This window comes from Rhincodon typus, chromosome 19 (assembly GCF_021869965.1).
Source record: "Rhincodon typus isolate 14 chromosome 19, sRhiTyp1.1, whole genome shotgun sequence".
NCBI lineage: Eukaryota > Metazoa > Chordata > Chondrichthyes > Orectolobiformes > Rhincodontidae > Rhincodon > Rhincodon typus.
In genome coordinates, this window is record NC_063350.1 from 32,999,344 (window position 1) to 33,019,432 (window position 20,089).

A 20,089-nucleotide genomic window follows, 5' to 3' on the forward strand; every position below is an offset into this window, starting at 1 on the left:
GGACAGATCACAGTGACAGAAGATGTTGCATGTAATAGTGAGAGTCATAACCATGAGGCTTTGTGGAAAGTGGTTGTAACGGCAGAGAGATGGTGGAAATTACTCTAAAGGAGGGGAGAAGGTCATTGACCTTCCTATACTACTAGGCATTCCACCAGATAGTGAGTCTGCACTGTTTGGGTGGACCAGGCTGGTAGGGTCTGGTGTCGTGGCCACCTCTGCCAGTCCAGGGGTGGGAAGAGAACAGCACCACCGTGTCCAAAAGAATCTCCAAGTCACTATCCACAAAGGGAGGCACCAACTTCCCTTCTCCATGTTTGGGATAGGGCAGCTCTAGATTGACAATTTTTGTCCAGGTGCCCAATGGCCTTTTCTGCGATGGTGCCAGTGCCAGAGTTTGCAGTCCACTCTGGGATATCTGGCAGCAGCAAGTTCTTCTGGGTATGTGCAAGAAACTGACACCACCCCAAAACAAGATTGAAAACAAAATCTCTGTTGGCATTTCTTTTAAAACCCTACTTAATAGGACATCAGGATGCAGGGATTAATTTACTAGTTTTTAAAAACAAAAATGGTTATTTTTAAGTTCCTCATTCTCATTATTTCTGTTTGACATTGAAAAAGAGTAGATGTATATTAAGGAAATGGGGAAAGAGTCGGAAAATGGGACTACCTAGATTTCCCTTTGAAAGAGCTGGTGTAAATTTGTTGGGTCAAATAGCCTCTCTCTGTCCTGTAATATAGAACATAGAACAGTACAGCACAGTACAGGCCTTTCGGCCCGCGATGTTGTGCCAAACTTTTACCCTAAACCTAAAGGTCTATCTAACCTCTATCCCTACCCCTACCTTATACTATCATCCATATGCTTATCTAATAGCCGCTTAAATGCCCCTAATAAGGCTGACTCCACTATCCTCTCTGGCAATGCATTCCACGCCCCTACCACTCTCCCAGTAAAGAACCTACCTCTGACGTCTCCCTTTTATCTACCTCCACTCACTTTAAAACTATGCCCCCTCAAAATAGCTATCTCCACCCTAGGAAAAAGTCTCTGGCTGTCGACTCTATCGATACCTCTGATCATTTTGTACACCTAAATCTGTGGAATCTGTGGAACTCAATGCCACAGAATGCAGTGGAGGCAGAATCAATACATAGATTCAAGTAAGAAATAGATATGTTTTTGATGAAAAGCAGGATGCAGCATTCTCTAACAGAAGGAAGAGTTCCTTGGTATACATGAAAGCAGGTGGTCTCTCCATGGGTAGAGAAATAAGAAGAATTTGATTGCCATTGTCGGTGTGGAGAGAAGGGTACGTAGAGACAATAATGGAAACAGCTGATGGCTCAAGCTGTATCAGAGGTATTCAGCACTCACTGTTTATGATACAATCAAAGGCAGCAACTAAAGATGGAAATATGACTAATGTCATGGTGCAAGTGTGTTCGCAAGATGTGGAAAAAGACTTATCTGCAACTTGCAGTAGTATTTGGAAATTCAACAGTGAGAGATAAAGATAGTCACTCTGTAACCACATACATAATGCATTATCATTGATCATTATCATCATCATCATAGAATCCCTACAGTGTGGAAACAGGCCCTTCGGCCCAACAAGTCCACACTGACCCATCCCCCACCTAACCTATACATCCCTCAACACTACAGGCAATTTAGCATGGCCAATCCACTAGCCTGCACATCTTTGGACTGTGGGAGGAAACCAGAGCACCCGGAGGAAACCCACACAGACAAGGGGAGAACGTGCAAACTCCACACAGACAGTCGGCCGAGGGTGGGATCGTCTGCAAATTATCTCCAAGGTCCTAGAAAGAGTCACTAGGATCTACTCTCGAGACATAGAACTGTGCAGATGGGTCAGCTAATAGCTTAATTTAATTCTCAACCGAGCTCAATTCTACGTGTGTGGTTTCAAACTAACATTACTGGAGAAAGAATGAAATGCCTTAACAAAATATAGATATACTGTAGTAACAGTACACCTTTAATTGTAGGAAAAATTAATTACAGAAACATAAACCAGGCTTTTGACATCATTTCTGACAAGGAAGGTATTTTTGCAAAACATTTAGGTTATTAATTCACATTTGCCACTAGAAGTAAGGAAATAGAACAATTACGTAATTTGAAAAGAAGGGGAATGTCTGAGAAAAATGACACTTAGATTTACTGTTGGAACAATAAAAGTCAAAAGCAACTCAGTCATCAAAAACAACCAATTTACAATAAAATTTCCAAGTAAATTGAAGAAAACATACATTAGCAATGATAAATATTTAAACAGCAACTCAGAAGGGTAAAAATCTTCTAAGTTCAAGTAAGAAAACTAGAAATCTATCAAATGCCAAGTTCCATGGATGAATAGATAAAGTTAAATACGATTACAAAAATCACTAAAGGGTGAAATGTAAATAAAGCCAAGATAAATGCAAAGTATACAAAAGCAACAAAAAAAAAAAAATCAAAAAAGCCAAGAGGGATAAGATAAATAGTAGAAATAAAAGCAGAGAAAGGGGAAAAAAATCAAAGTTTTGAATATGTAGATGCTGGTAACAGTTGGGTAATAGTCGAGGTAGGAGTAGAGCTATTAAAAGCTGAAGGGGGAGAGGGGAAGGGAAATTTCTGATATACTGTGTATGTTTTCACAGCAGAGATGGATGTTGAAATTGTAGAACCATGGGGCTCATGATTCAAGAAAGTGGGTGTACCAAATACTTAAGTGGACTTGCAGTAAACAAGTTGTGAGCAAAATGTGTTGTATCATGCTGACACAAATTAGGCCGAGATAGAAGACGTACCTTTCCAAAATCTGCAATGGAGGTGGGCTAATATGAGACTGCTGTTCAAAGAGATTAGTTAAACTGGAAATTGCATGACTTTTAATCTCACTTCAGTTATCGGTCAACTACTAGTCTGTAAATTGAGTTTTCATTTACCCAGAACAAGTTATTTGAGTAAAACTGTACAAATATCCATAAAGGTAGATTTTGATTGATAAACTTCGGCGTCAGTGGGTAACATGTAAAGAAATGCAGTGAAAATGAATTCTACAACAACAATATGATCATATGAATGACAGAGATGGCTGGAATGACAGAAATCAGGCATAAATGATTTTTTTTGCAGGCCTGGGAGCAGCGTGGTGCGGGGTCAGTGTGCACAGGCCACTTTTATTTGGATACTCAAATAATCTGGACTGAGGGATTGAAAGAATAGTACTTGAATTTCCTAATGACAAAATTGGAATGGCGTGCAAATTGTAGGAAAGGATTTGCAAACTGCAACAGGACACTCGTTACCAGAATGAGCTGCTAAGTGCAGTTCACTATCAAACAATGTGAAGTAGTACATCTTGGAAAACATAAAAGACAGTCACGTTTAATTGCAACTGAAGAACATCTGAAGGTTGCCATGTTAATGGGTAACACAACAGTCATAAGTAGAAAAATATTAAAATTCTAAATGTAGAAAGTAATGCTAAAATTATGCAAAATCTTATTTAGGTCAAGGTGGCATATTTTGCAAAACCGTAGCAAATCCATTATTGGTTAAAGCAATGGCAAAAGGTGCCGTATCCATCAGGATATTATTGTGATTGAGACTGAAGTCATATTACTTGAGACTTATTCCTCATTTTAGCCACTGGTTTTACAATGGTCCAAAAGTAAGCTCAAAGTATGACAGGGCAGCTCAGCTACAGGGAATGCCCATCCTGTGGACCTAGAAGAGCTAAGGACCAAAAGGTGTCCTCGGCAACAGAATCCTGCGATCCAGTTGCAGAACTCAAGTGGTCGCTTAAGCGAACGCGTTGTATCCCCGTGGGAGAGGACTATGTGGATGGTATGTTTAGGGAGGTGATCACGCCACACAACAGGGGCACGTAGACAGACAGAAAATCTATGACCATCAGGCAGTCCAAGAGAACCGGGCAGGTAATAGAACATCCTGTGAAATGATTTTGCAAGCAAATCAGTTTTCTATTCTGGATACTGTTGAGGGCAATGGCTCCTCGGCAGAAAAACCAAGCCCAAGCCACTCAAGTAACTCATCTGTACAGGAGAGAATGAGGCTAAGTAGAAAACCAGTAGTGTTAGAGGATTCATTAGTTAGGGGAACAGAGAGACGTTTCTGCAGCCATCGACATGACTGCAGCGATGGTATGCTGCACACCGGTGAAGGTTGTCACAGATTGCCAGCATGGCCTCTTCTAAGGGAGGATGATCAGCCTGAGGTAATGGTCCACTTTGACACCAATGATATGGGTAGGAATGTGAATGTGGACCTACAGTCAGGATTCCTACCAAGGCAGATAGGAACTTAGCAAACAGGAGGTCAAGAATGGTAATTTCCATATTAGTACACTAAGCAAGTGAGTACAGAAATAGGAAGATTGAAGAATGTGCAACTAGAAAGATAGTGCAGAAGTGAGAATGCAATATTCCCAGGACACTGAAACTATCCCTTTTTTTGGCAGGGAAGGCATGTATAAATGAGAAAAAGTAGTCAAGGCATGTTTGAAACATATTTTTCAGACAGTATGTAATTAGAATGTGAAATTTTCTACTGCAAAGTGTAGTCCAAAGGAATATTGGCTGTTTGCTTGAGAACAGTTTATATTAAGTAATATTAGGAGGTTGGATGGTTCAGAAGGAAACCAGCTGTTTTTGTTTTTAAAAAAAGTAATGGAATGTTAGTAACACTACCAAGCCCTGTTCGTTTATTGCACATTCTTAAATGGACTTGTGAAGATAGTGGCAAATTGTTTTCATAAATTGTTACAGCCACGGACCCCACTACGCAGAGATATTTTTAGGACTTTGACCCCGTAATGACGAAATAAAGGAACAGGTTTCCTTTCTCTGATTCATCAAATTCTTCAAGTGTCTGCAAAGCTGGTTGGAACATAAACAGATTAAAATCAAAGCCCAGATCCTGGAACAAATAACAAGAAAACACGTTTACCTCAGAACCAAAAAAAGTGTTTCTGAGAAGCTCGATGCAATACAAAGCCATACACAAAAGGTGAAAGTACCATCAATTTGAAAAAGTGGAGTAATTCAATCTCTAGAGATAGAAAATCACCACAAATTTTCGATTTCCCCTTACTGAATTAAAACGCTTCATCAGGCAGCTTTATGACGTAAATATGGAAATCCCTACGGTTTTTGTATAAGCAGGCAGGGAAAAGTCCAATATCTTAAAACTTAAAGAAACATAACAGATAGTTCAGTCTGATATACATCTTACCTTTTTTCCACTTTCATCAGTCTTTTGTTCACTGTGCTCTAATGCATCAAGTAGGCTCACAGGTTTCTTTCTTGTGGTCTCATTTGCTTTCTCATATTCAATGCAGATCTTGGTCATGCCATCTCCTTCAAAAGGCTCAACGCCATCTGTATATAAATAAATTAGTCCGAATTATTAATATTTTGTTTTCAAGAATTTAAACATAATTTAGTAACTTTATTGGGTATATAGGGAGTTGCTTGCATATGTCTTGGGAACAGATGTAGGCCATTGGTCCCTCAAGCCTGCTCCTCCATTCAGTAAGGTTAGGGCTGATCGGATTTCACATTCTTGCCTATCCCTGATAGGTCCTTAAGCAAAAATATTCAATAACCCAGCTTCCACTGCTATCTCAGGAAGAGAGTTCCAAAGACTCTCAACCCTCAGACAATAGATTTCTCCTTATTTTCGTCTAAATGGAGAACCTTACTTTAAACCTGTGTCCACTACTCCTCGTCTCTCTCACATCCTTTCAGTATCCACCCGATCAAGTTCTGTCAGGAACTTGGACATTTCAATAAGATGGCCTCTTCTTCTAAACTCCAATGGATACAAGTCTAACCTGCCCAATCTTTTCCTCAAAACTCCTTCCCTCATAACCCCTTCATCACAGGAATAAGTCAAGTGAACCTTGCCTGAACCGCTTCTCACACATTTATATCCTTTCCTTAAGCAGGAGACCAAAACTGCACACCATACTCCAGATGTGGTACAAACGAGTTGGTCCGAAGGGTCTGTTTCTGTGCCCTATAATTCTATGTGGTCTCACCAATACCATAACTAACTGTACCAAAACGTGCCTACTTGTACATTCCATTCTCACTACAATAAACAACAACATCCCACTTGTCTCCCTAACAACGTTCCCCCTAAGCTATGAGGTTGCATGGTCACTCGGAGAGACATGCTTGCTGATCGGCGCGTGGATGCATTGACTTCTGGTTCTGGAAGCCACTGCCACACAGAGACCGCTAAAGTCTACGAAGTGGCAGAGGGAAGGTTTGCTCCCTTATCGCTAGCTGTACCTGCAAACTGTTTGTGATTCACATGAAAGGACACTCAGAAACCCCTGTACTCAGAGTTCACAAAATTTCTCTATTTAAATAATACTGCTTTGCTATTCACCTTGTCAAAGTGAACAAGTTCACATTACCCTAAATTATATTCGACTTACCAGCATTATGTCCATTCAATTAACTGATCAATATCACTTTGCAGTCTCTTTGTCTCCTCTTCTCAATTTACCTTCTTACCTATTTTATATCAATTGCAAATTTAGCAGCCATACCTTCCGCTTGTTCATACAAATCATTGGTATAAATTGGATATAGTTGAGGCCTCAACACTGATCCCTGTGCCATATCACTCATCACATCTTACCAACCTGAAATGACTCCTTCGTGCCAACTCTGTTTCCTGTTAGCTAACTAATCGTCTGTCCATTTTAATATCTTACCTCCTACACCAAGAGATCGCATTTTGCGCAATAACTTTTGATGTTTTCAAATGCCTTCTGAAAATTTAAATGCAGTACATCCACCACTTACCCATTTTTCACATTGCTTGTTACTTCCTCAAAATAATTCTAATAATTAGCTGAACATGATTTCCCTTTCACAAAACTATGTTGACACTGCTGGGATGCATTAAGATTTCCTAAGTACCCTGTACAACCTCCTAAATAAGAAATTCCAGCATTTTCCTCTGACTGATATCAGGCTAACCAGCCTGCAATTTCCTGCTTTCTGCCTCCCTCCTTTCTTGAATGGAAGAGTCATATTCACTATTTTACAATCTGCAGGGACCTTTTCAGAACCTGGGGAATTTTGCAATATTGAATCAATACATCTACTATCTCAGGAGCCACATCACTTAAGACCCTAGGATGAAGTCCATCAGGACTTGTTAGCTTTAAGTTCTGATAATTTCCTCAGTACTCTATCCTTTGGTCACTGTAATGGTTTTAAAGTTTCTCACTCCCTTTCACCCCCCGATTCACAATTTTTTCTGGAATATTTTTTTCCTCAACAATGAGGACAGATACAAAATATTTGTTCATTTGCCTTTCTCTTACTTCTCATCATTCATTCCTCAGAAGCGTCAGTTCTCCAGAAAGATTAAGTAATTTATTCTTTTCCTTTCTGAAAGAAGTTCTTACTATCTGATTTCATATTTCTAACTAGATTTCTCTCACAAACTCACAATTTGAAAAATTAGAGAGATTTGTGTTTTAATCCTGTTGCAAATGGTGCATTCAAGCACAGAAAATGGCTTCAGATGAGGAAACAATTTGCTTCTTTAATACAAACATCTCAAAGAACTACACCAAACCAAATGTGATATTGAGAGAGACAACTATGAACCTTAATTATGATGTCAGCTTTAAGAAGACTCTTGATTGTGAAGGATGGATTGTACTTCACCTGAGACTAGATGTCAGACAAGCAGAGTAACAGCAAAGAGGCAGAGAAGGGATCAAAAGGGTTGGTGTAATTGTAGCTGTATAAGCTACCTCCATTCTACCAATGATGTCAACATGGAGCAGTACATAGATGAGGAGAAAGTCAGAAGTCACACAACACCAGGTTATCGTCCAACAAGTTTATTTGAAATCACAAGCTTTTCGAGCACTGCTCATTTGTCAAGTGACACCTTCAAATAAACCTGTTGGACTATAACCTGGTGTCGTGTGACTTCTGACTTTGTCCACCCCAGACCAACACCGGCACCTCCACATCATTGAGGAAAGGGAGAGGTAGAGAAAGGATCCCTGGGAGATAAATGGGAAGGAAAACCATGACTAGAGATCCCTCAGGATTCCAAGATCTTGTTATTTACAAAGCATGAGATTTTCCTTTGGCACAAAACAGATGGACCTGAAGACACCTAGAAGCTACAACTTAATTTGTCATAAGATTTTTTTAACCTATCTAGATTCGCACCTGGGAACATGGGTGAAGCTGATGTCATCTGACCAGGATTTGATTGGTTACAGCTAACCTTTAGTTTTTAAAACTAAACCCAAAATTTTCCTGCGGGAAGGCAAACACTCCCACTCTTTTTCTGCTCCATTTGTTATAGCTTTTATACAGTTTATATTGTCAATAGTCTAGAAATTCCTGTGATGTGATACGCCAGGTTTAACTCTGAAAAGTAAGATCTGGCAATTGAGTCCCGTATTATTCTTTCCACAGCATGTGCAAAACTTCTAATCTACTGCATTGACAGCAGGTTGTTCAAGCCTAGTGTGCAAGTCCGAATTTCTGACTATTCAATAGTTGAATGAAGAATAGAGAATCAGCAGCCCTTGCTGATACATGTACATGCGATACAATGCAGCCAACTTGCTCATCTGACTCATCCAGAGCTGGTTTCAACAGGACAAGATAAATCTGCAACTAACAGAATAAATCCTCTGGTCAGCATGGTATCATAGGGAGTGTTCGACTGTCATCACATCCTTAAAAATAAAATCAATTGTGATATTCTACAAATCATTAACACTTCCTGAAATGCACTGAGTACACTCTGAACACCATGAACAATTGTGGGTCTTGCACCTTAAATCGAGCAGCTCTATTAAAAGGCTTTTTTTTAAAACTAACTCTGCTTCCTGCAAATGCAGCAGATGCCAAACAATCCCTGGAGGCGAACTGGGAAACCAACAGCTTAAAATTCAGCAGAGAAGAAACTGAAACCTCAAAATTTCAAAATATTGACTTGAATTATGGGCTAGAATTCCCAGCATGGATTCATTCACCCAACAGGCTGAACAATAATGCACCTCTTCCCAGCATGGACTAGGGATCAATGAGCACAAATGTACACTGAATGAGCAGAACTCCAGCCATCATTCTTATTGGAAATGTTGGGTGCCCTCTCCCAGGTTGCACCTGGAGCCAACAGCCACCAAGAAGAAATATTAGAACAAAGTGATAATCTAAAATGACAAATTGCTCCTGTGTGTGTGCAGAGGCAGCCCACCAAGTCAACTGCACCAGGCCACTGGAAGCATCTACAGGCACATGTGCTGCTAACATCACCACTCTGAGGTGGAGGAAACCAGGGAGGAGCTGGTGGAAGTTGATGAAGCAGAGCCTCCCTTCCTTGACATTGTCTACAAGATTAAGTCCGAAGATGTGCAGGGTACGTGGATTGGCCATGCTAAATTGCCCGTGCTAAATTGCCCGTATTGTCCAGGGATTTTTGAGGAAGTGACCAAGATGATCAATGAGGGTAAGACAGTGGATGTTGTCTACATGGACTTCAGTAAGGCCTTTGACAAGGTCCCTCATGGCAGGCTGATACAGAAGGTAAAGTTGCACAGGGTCAGAGGTGAACTGGCAAGATGGATAAAAAACCTGGCTCAGTCATAGAAGACAGAGGGTAGCAGTGGAAGGGTGCATTTCTGAATGGAGGGCTGTGACTAGTGGCGTTCCTCAGGGATCATGCTTGGATCTTTGCTATTTGTAGTTATATATAAAAAGATTTGGAGAAGAATGAAACTGGTTTGATTAGTAAGTTTGCGGATGACACAAAGGTTGGTGGAATTGCGGATAGTGGTGAGGACCGTCAGAGGATACAGCAGGATATAGATCAGTTGGTGACTTGAGCAGAGAAATGGCAGATGGAGTTTAATCCGGAAAAATGTGAGGTAGTGCATTTCAGAAGATCTAATCCAAATGGAAAATACACAGTAAACGGCAGAACCATTAAGAGGATTGATAGGCAGAGGGATCTGGATATACAGGTCACTGAAAGTGGCAAGGCAGATGGAGAAGATAGTCAACAAGGCATATGGCATGATTGCCTTCATCAGCCGAGGCACTGAGTTTAAACATTGGCAGGTAATGTTGCAGCTTTATAGAACCTTAGTTAGGCTGCATTTGGAATATTGTGTTCAATTCTGATGACCACACTAACCTGGAGGATGTGTCGGCTTTGGAGAGGGTACAGAAGAGATTTACCAGGATGTTACCTGGTATGGAGGGCATTAGCTATGAGGAGAAATTGGAGAAACTTGCGATGTTCTCAGTAGAACGATGGAGGTTGAGGAATGACCTGATAGAGGTCTACAAGATTATGAAAGGCATGGGCAGACTGGACAGTCAGAAGCTTTTTCCCAGGGTGGAAGAGTCAGTTACTCGGGGGCATAGGTTTAAGGTGCGAGGGGCGAGGTTTAAAGGTGTTGTACAAGGCAGGTTTTTTTTACACAGAGGGTGGTGGGTGCCTGGAACTCGCTGGCGAGGGAGGTAGTGGAAGCAGGCACGATAGTGACTTTTAAAGGGCGTCTTGACAAATACACGAATAGAATAGAAATAGAGGGATATGGTCCCCGAAAGGGTAGGGGGTTTTAGTTGTGACACGCAGCATGTTGGTGCAGGCTTGGAGTGCCGAAGGGCCTGTTCCCTGTGCTGTAATCTTCTTTGTTCTTGGATGTTTAGGTTAGGTGGGTTATACATGGGAAATGCAAGGTAATGGGTCTGGGTGGGATGCTTTTCGGAGGGGCAGTGTGGACTTGTTGGGCTGAATGGCCTGTTTCCACACTGTAGGAACTCTATGATTCTGTGAGGTCTCCTTGATTACTATATCTTCACCCGTCATCTAGCCACCCTGGTTGAGGCTGCTCTTGGAGCAATGAGTCCATGCCCAGCAACAGGGTCTGCTATTGTGCTTGTGCACCCAGTAAAATGGCTACCACTCATGCGCAGATGGGGGGCAGAGTGTGCGTGCGTGTGCGTGCGTGCGTGTCGCACACGCGCATTGCTCCAGCTGGCAATGGTGTTCAAAATACATGCGATCATACTAGAGTGGACACCCTTATCAGTAAACTCTCATAACCAACAGGGTAGGAGATAAAATATTTCTCCAACACCACGTAAAGTCCACTATTCACAGCACAGAAACAGAAAAACATTAAAGCAGCACATAACCACATACAAGCACCAATTCTTTGCAAAATCTCTCATTACCAGTACCACCTCCAACTCCACTGCCCCCCTGCAGTAATGTGAGGAGACATTGGGACAGGATAATAAAGCTGAAGAGGTAATCCTAACTGTCAGGAGCTCGGGGATCATGAAGATCTCCCTCACTGAACTAAACTAGAATTGGATACAGTTGTTTAAGTTCACCTACCGTAAAGGGAGTAATTATAATCTCTTCCCTAGCCCCAGCAAATAAATCTCCTCTTTAAGAAACTGAAATATTTCAAAAGGTATCCAAACAGCAAAGCAGATCCCACCTCACAAAGATCTTCTCCCTTGATCAAAATTCAGTTATTCTCTGTCCTGGAAGTCCACTTGAAGCAAATACGACACTGGATCCTAACTCTTCAGTTTCAATACAACAAAAGGTTGTCTAATTTTGTAACAAGAAAGACTTTATCCGCCCCCCCACTGAGTCTTTTGCAGGCATTCTAGACTTTCAAAAGGATTGAGATTTTATTTTGGCAGCTTATTTTCTAAACAGCCTTAGGTTAATTTAAAACAATGAGAAACAGGCTTCCAACATGCACGTACCTATACTATACCTAAGCCACACTATTATTTTGAATGAAATGAATAGCAATATGAACAATACCATACCAGCACGCTTTCTTTTGAGGCTTGGAACATGGGAATCTAAAGTTTTTGCTTTCTTCAGATTTAGGTCAGAGACAGCAGGCGAGGATGAGGCAGCAGCGTCTATCTCCAAACAACGGCCCCTGCAAGACCCCATCTTCAGTTTTGGCGCAGGCATCTATTAATGTAACAGAAATACTATCATAGTAATAAGCCTATATTTTAATGTTCTTGCAAACTTTTCACCACTTCCCATTTTAAATTTATTTCAGCAATCTATAAAATGATGCTCTCTCAGGGCAACATTAGAGTCTCAATGTATAACGGGAGGCAGTGACGGCACTAAGTACAAAATATCAGCAACAGCTGTATAAGATTGTATCTATTGTAAAATAATTCATAATTTTAACTTTGGAATATTTCAAATTGGTTTCACCTATTCTGCAGAAATGCCATACTTTGGTCCACCAGACCCTCAAAAAAGCTACTTAGTTAGCATTTGTTATGGACCAAGCAGTGTATGATTACAGGTGACATAGTGGATAGACTACCTTCCCCTCCAGCCAATTTGCAACGTGGATTGGGCTAGCACAAAACTTCTCTCACGTTATCAATTATTTGGAACAAGTAGGTCGCAAGGCATACGCTGCACAGTTATTGTTACACTGTCATGAAGTGAAAATGACAGTTTATGCTTGCTTATTTTGGTCTTGGTTTGTTATCAAAAAACATCATTTCATGGAAACATGTATCCTCAGATCCGAAACTAGAATAAGATGCTCTGATTTTCTCACACAGTCCAAAGATGTGCAGGTTAGATGGATTGGCCATGCTAAATTGCCCACAGTGTGCAGGGATGTGTAGGTTAGCCATGGGAAATGCAAAGTTATGGGAATAGGGTGGGATGCCCTTCAAAGGGTCGATGTGGACTTGATGGGCCGAATGGCCGAATCAATGATTCTATGAAGTGATAACGACCAGTTAATCAGTTTTAATGATGTTGATTTAAGGGATAAATATTTGTCACGACAGTGTTGGAACTTCTCGCTCTTCTTTGAAATTGCATTATGGAATATTTAATGTCATTGAAGGCAACTAAGGGGCCTTATTTTAATATTTTGCATGAAAGCATGCATATTTTAAGCACAAATTTTGAGCTCAAGTCTCCGTGATGGAAACTGAACTCAGATTTCCTAATTCAGAGGTGACAGCACTACCACTGAGCAAAGACTGACATTCTTTTGTGCTGGTCAGGTGAGGTGTTAGAAGTGTTCACCATTCTATTCCAAATAAATAGACTGCAATAAATGCTTTAACAACTGATGATCAACTGCCTCTTCCATACCTTGTTGTCTTTCCCTCCTTTTCCTTCTTAATTAAATGGAGTGATATTTACTGTTTTTTTAATTCAAAAAAGGCACAATAACCAAATCTACATTGTTAGGAAATAGGAATTAGAAAATTTACAGTTCAAGTTCCATCTCAGACACTTGAGCTCAAAATCTAGGTTAATGCAGCACTGTCTTAGATGCATGCTTCCATATGGGGTATTAAAAATCCTAATTTGTGCATTTGAAACCCCACTTATTGCTTTAAATACTAAATGGTCAAAACTATCAGATGCTAGAAATTCATCTGAAGTCTGTTTTTTTCAGTCTGAAAATATACAAAATTCATATTTTAACAGTCTTTTTTTACACCTGATCGCAAATGAAACTGCATCCCATTTGGGATGATGCGATGTAAATAGAATGTGAGGCAGAGTCTTTCAAAAAATCTATAATTTAATTCACGTTTAAGTTGTTGTGATCTCAAGCCAGATCTACTGTTAGTAAATTCAAGGAAACCTTTAGATTTTGCTTTGAATCCTTGAAAGGTTATGTAATTTACACCATACAGGGGAGAACACTTGCACCTCATAACTCCCCTCAGAAATATCCCTGAACACCTGTTGGACTCTAAATGTAATCTGAACCTCAATGATAATTGTTCACAGTTAAACATGGCACCTAATTTACATACAGCTCTGAAAATGACAACCAACATGTCATTTATTTCTGGAGCATTTTAAGAATATCTGGACAGCTTTCTGTTCATCTTATCTTAACATGGCATCTGTAGAGGTTACCTGAACTAGCTTACATGTAATGACGTCAATCCAATTTGGCTAAAATGCACACCACAGGTCAATGCTTTCACAATGTTACAAAGCTGGGTAGAATAATTGTGAATTAAAAAGCAAAGTGTGGTCCCTTTAAGAGGTAAAGTATTTTTAAGCTTAGAGTTAAACAGAGAAGAGGTCTGTGAGTAGATGGGGAATAGTACAGATAGTTCTAAAATGGAAACATTTAATACTTGGCTTTGTTAATGGATACCTTAGGCTTGTTTTGATGGTGAGTTTGAATTTGGCCAATTAATTTAAACCAAACACTCAGGTAATTCAAAGCCAATTGAATTTAAAAACTGATGGCATTGACAGACTGAACCTAATCATATTGTGAGAATTTGTTGCATCATCAGTGGTATTTAAGAAAGGGTTTTTTTGAAAACTGGCAAAGAGCCGACTGCCATCTGAAAGAGTGAGAAAATGTTCGGCTGCAGCAAAAAGAAGTTTAAGCCTGGCTCTCACAAACTCTGTAAACTCTCCGAAAAGACCCATCAAAAGTACCATGGCAGTTTACGTTAAAGACCTCAATGATGAAATTGCAGAAAACCCATTCCAACAGCAGACTTGACAGAACAAAGGCATTTGCACAGAGAGTTCCAGAAGATACACAGTGTGAGTTTGGAGAAATTAAGTTTTAATTTATAGTTGTCTTATTAATTGGGTTTATATAAGTGGGACTTGTCTTTATTTAAACAGCATTCCAGTAGAATTTAGATCAGTTAGGAAGTTGTTAGTAGTATAAGGGGGAATTGTTGGTTTGTTAGTAATTCTGATAATTTGTTCATTGCTTAAATAAATAAATATTTTTCTTCTTACTTGTAAAGAGGAGATCAGCGATTTTCTTTCTTTTAACCACTCTTTCTTTTAATAGATTACAAGGGGAAAGGTGAGCTTCTCTGAGTGTTTTGGGGGTAATTATTAGAAGGGAACCTCTAGTCCCATCATAGCAGATTGGGGCTTGTGTTTTAGTTTAATCATCAGAGGGGTTCAGCCATTTTTCCCCTCTGTAACAACAATCATGACATGCTAAGCAACCCGACCAACAGCAGAATTCAGCCAAATAACAGAAAATTGGCAACTGTCACTTCAATGTGGAATCGAGACAACAATTTTTCAAGAAGGAATCAAAAGTTCAATTGCTGAAGCTGAAGGTTCTTGACACAATAACAAGGGCTAAGTATTATTCGGTGGTGTAACTTTACAAAATCACATTCCCATTCCAACGATTAGTCATTGGGAGCATTTCCTAGCAATTGAAGCTCATCATGACTTTCTTTCCCAAGACCAGTTCTCCCACTTTTGAGGGAATGGGAGAAGTGTGGCAGTATCAAATTAAAGTATTTTGCCTAGTTTAAGATAATGTCAACAATTACCATACAAATATATAGGCAATCTTTTGGACTCCACTCTAGCTCAAAGTTGCTTGGTGTCAATGGTTGAAAGGAAGAACAAGGTTTCAAGAGAAAAAGCACACATTACCAAGATCTCAAATATGATTCTTGAATTTCTGAAAATGCTACAAGAAATTCTAGGTCAGCACACGTCAGTCAATTAATATTACAGTCATAAAATCTTAAAGGTATGCAACATGAAACATGCTAAAAATATGTATGATAATGCATCATTATTTATCTTTGGTGGTCTGTCATTTCAGTCATGTTGAGAAGTGTGTATGTCCTTTTTTTTTTTTAAGATAATCGATTAAAATCAGAAATCCATTTAGTTAAGGACAACCTGGTAGTTTTTCTTTTGTTCCAATGGTTTATATAACATTGATCATTATTTTTAAGCAGACTAAAATACTCATTTTCTTTCATGTTAAGCTTGCAGCTGATTGGTACATATTGATTTCCAATACAGTACAGGTACAGGCCCTTTGGCCCACCAGGCCTGCACAGATTCCTAATACTTATTTAGACCCACTACTCATTGCCCTTACGCGGTTTCTACCCCTCTGTTTGCCTCCTGTTCATGTGTCTATCAAGATACACCTTAAACATTGCTAACATGCCTCCTTTCAACACCTCCAATGCATTCTTGGCACCCACAAATATCAGGGTGAAAAATGTTCCCCACAAAATGTGCCGAACTGAAGTTTTATCCAGCTGTCACATAACTCACCAACTTTTATATTCAATGCCCTAGCCGATGGAAGGAAGCATGCTGTATGCCTTCTTGACCACCTTATCCACCGGTGTTGCCACTTTCAGGGATCTGTGGATCTGCATGCCCAGATCCCTCTTTGTCAATGCTCCTAAGGGTTCTGCCATTTATTGAATAATTCACACCTGAATTTGACCTTCCAAAACGCCACATCATCGCATAGTCCGGATTAAACGCCATCTGCCATCTTCCTGCTGAAATCTGCAATCTATCTATACCCCTATCTATATCCCGTTGTATCTTTTCACAATCCTCCTAACGGCAACTTCGCCAATTTTCGCGTCATCTGCAACCTTACTACTCAGACCACCTGTATTTTTATCCAGGTCATTTATATATATTACAAACAGCAAAGGTCCCAGCACTGATCCCAGCGGAACACCACTAGCAAGTAATCTCCATTCTGAAAAGCACTCTTCACTGCTACGCTCTATCTTCTATAACCAAGCTAGTTTTGTATCCATCTAACCAGTTCACCCCAGATCCTGCCATGAGGTACTTTATCAAATGCCTGACTAGAGTCCATGTTGACAACATCCGCTGCCCTTCCCTCATTAATCATTAATCATCAACTCAATCAAGTCATTAAGAAGTGACTTTCCCGCACAAACACATGCTGCCTGTCACTAACGAGTCCATTCGCTTCCAAACGTGAATAAATCCGGTCTCTCAGTATCTTTTCCAATAGCTTCCCCACCACTGACATCAGATTCACCAGCCTGTAATTACCTTGATTACCTCTTTCCCTTCTTAAACAATGGAACAACAGTGGCCATTCTCCAGTCCTCTGGAACCTTGCCTGAGGCCAAAGTGGATGCAAAGGTATCTGTTAAGACCCCAGCTATTCCCTCCCTTGCCTCCCACAGTATCCTGGGATAGATCTCATCCAGCCCTGGGGACGTGTCTACCCTAATAATTTCATTATGTCGACCTGCCCAAGAGTATTCACACACCTTTCCCTAGCCTCAACATCCCTCATGTCCCTCTCTTTGCTGAATACTGATATAATGGATCTCACCCATTTTCTCTGGCTCCACACATGACTCCCTCCCTTATCCTTGAGTGAGCGTACTTTTTCCCTAGCTACCCTCTTGCTCTTAAAATATGTGTAAAATTCCTTGGGATTCTCCTTAATCCTGCTGGCCAAGAACATTTTGTGGTCCCTTTTAGCCCTCCTAACTCTCCGTTTGAACTCCTTCCTACTTTCTCTGTATCCTTCAAGGACTTTGCTTGTTTTTTGTTGCCTCAACCTTAGTTACACCTTTTTTTTTGGCTATGCTGATAATTTCCCCTGTCATCTAATCAACTGATCTTTAAAAGACACCCACATGTTAGATATGGATTTATCCTCAAGTAGCCACTCCCAATCCACATTCTCCAATTCTTACCTAATTTGGTTATAATTGGCCTTCCTCCAATTTAACAGCTTCATCTAAGGTCCACTATTGTCCTTATCCGTTAGTATCCAAAAATATGCAGAATTATAATCATTATGCCCAAAATGATCCCCCATTGAAACTTTGATTACTTGGTCGGGCTCATTTCCCAATACCAGGTCCAGTTTGGCCCCTTCCCACATTGGACTAGCCACATACTGTTCCAAAAAACCCTCCCGGACGCACATAACAAATTGCTCCCCATTCAAACCCCCAACGCTAAGGGAGTCCCAATCAATATCTCTGAACTAATACCAACAGGTATGTGTCATTTGCCTGTGACGGCTTTCCACCAATTATTTTACATTAGAAGCAGCATTTATTTATAGCATATGACAAAGAAACAGAATGAAATTTCTACTAAAATGCTGGTGACTTAAATAAGCAAGTGACAAATCCTGTCACCTTCTGAAAGAAGTTACGCATTTAGGATACCTTTGTTCATTAGCTGCTTTGTTCACCTTTCTATTTATAGAATCTTGGCATTTTACCAGAGCCAATACTTGCACAATCGATAGTATACTATATCACAAACAACTTATTCCCACTGGAAACTTTTAAAGTACGTTCTTGGATAGAATCATTTTCATATGATCAATACCAATGATGTAACATTTTGAAGTTAATTTTGTTCGCGTAGACTTTTTCTAAACTGTTCTGCTTGACTGGCAGCACATTAAAGTTTATTCAAATAATGTACCACAGCTAGCCAAGACTTGATCGGTTTTCAGCTTGTGTGTTAGATGAGGCGTCACAACTAAAAACGCCTTTGGCAAGTTAAAGAAAAATAATTCATGGCATTTTTGAGGTGGTTGCGGCAAGCTACATTCTTTAACCTAGTTGCAGATCAACTAGTGTACGTACATCTAAATGCTATGAGGAAGGCAGTTTCAGATTTTTGACCCGGCGGTGACGAAGGAACAATAATATAGATGGGGCACAGACAGGCGTTTCTGCAGCTGCATTCGAGACTCGAGAATGGTGTTATGCCTCCCTGGTGCCAATGTCAAGGACGTCTCTGAGCGATTGCATGAAATTCTTAAGGGGGAGGGTGAGCAGCCAGAGGCTGTTGTATACATTGGTACCAATGACAGATAGAAAGAGGATTAGGTCCTGTGGAGTGAGTACAGGCAGTTAGGAAAGAGGCTGAAAAGCAGGACCACAAGGGTCATAATTTCAGAATTACAATCAGGGCCACGTGCTAATGAGGCAAGGAATAGAAAGATAGGCCAGATGAATGTGTGGCTAAGGAGCTGATGCAGGGAGCAGAGTTTCAGGTTCTCGCATCATTGGGACCTCTTCTGGGGCAAGAGTGACCTGTACAAGAGGGACAGGTTACATCTAAACTGGAGGGGAAACAATATCTTCGCAGGGAGGTTTGCTAGTGCCACTCGGGAAGGTTTAAACTAGAAATGGCAGGGGGCTGGGAACTAGAGCAGGTCAGCCAGCAGGAAGGATTGAGGGGAAGGTAGATGTTAGGACCAGTAAGTCTGAAAGGAAGGACAGGCAGATACAGGTAAATGAACACAATGGGACTGATGGGCTGAAGTGTTTTGTTTCAACACAAGGAGTATTATGGGTAAGGCAGATGAGCTTAGAGCCTGGATCACTATATGGGACTATGATGTTGTGGCCATTACAGAGACTTGGTTCAGAGAGGGACAGGACTGGCTGCTCAACTTTCCAGGGTTTCATTGTTTTAGATGAGATAGAAAGGAAGGTAAAAAAAGGTGGAGAAGTTGCATTACTAATCAGGGAGAATGTTGTAGCTGCACTCAGAGGACATACTGGAGGGCTCTTCCACTGAGGCAATATGGGTAGAGCTCAAGAATAAGAAGGGTACAATCACTCTGTTGGGATTATAATATAATCTCACCAAGAGTCACCGAGACATTGAGGAACAAACATGTAGGCAGATTATGGAAAGATACAATAGCAACAGTGTTGTCAGAGTGGGTGACTTTAACTTCCCCAATATTAAATGGGACTTCCTTAGAGCAAGAGGCTTAGACAGGGTAGTTTTCTTTTGGTGCATCCAAGAGGCTTTCTTAAAAGAGTATGTGTATAGTCCAACTGGAGGAGAGGCCATACTGGACCTTGTATTGACTAATGAGATTGGCCAGGTGACTGACTTTTCAGTGGGAGAGCAATTTGGAAACAGTGATCATAACTCTTAAGTTTTATGAAAGTTATGAATAAGGATAAGTTGGACCTTGTGGGAAGGTGTGAAATTGGTGGGGGGGAGAAAATTATGTCAGTATAATGCAGGGACTAGGGAGTGTTAATGGGGAGGAGCTGCTATCGAGTAAGTCTACATTTGACATGGAGTTGTTTAAAGACCTGCTGATCAGAGTTCAGGACTGGCATGTTCCAGTTAGGAGGAAATACAAGGCTGGCAAGGTAAGGAACCTTTGAATAACGAGAGAGGTTGTGAATTTAGTCAAAAGGG

The 20,089-nt window shown here is 40.5% G+C and overlaps 1 protein-coding gene across 4 annotated transcripts in view; it reads right to left on the reverse strand.

The window, feature by feature from the left end:
* The window catches only part of rtel1 (regulator of telomere elongation helicase 1), a 109,735-nt gene that overhangs the window by 24,545 nt on the left and 65,101 nt on the right, over positions 1-20,089 (reverse strand). For all 4 annotated transcript variants that reach the window (XM_048608503.1, XM_048608502.1, XM_048608501.1 and 1 more), the window contains 2 exons: positions 11,899-12,052; positions 5,273-5,418 (listed from right to left, as the gene is read on the reverse strand). In XM_048608503.1, coding sequence (XP_048464460.1) covers positions 5,273-5,418; positions 11,899-12,052 — 300 coding nt within the window. The remainder of the gene's footprint in view (positions 1-5,272; positions 5,419-11,898; positions 12,053-20,089) is intronic.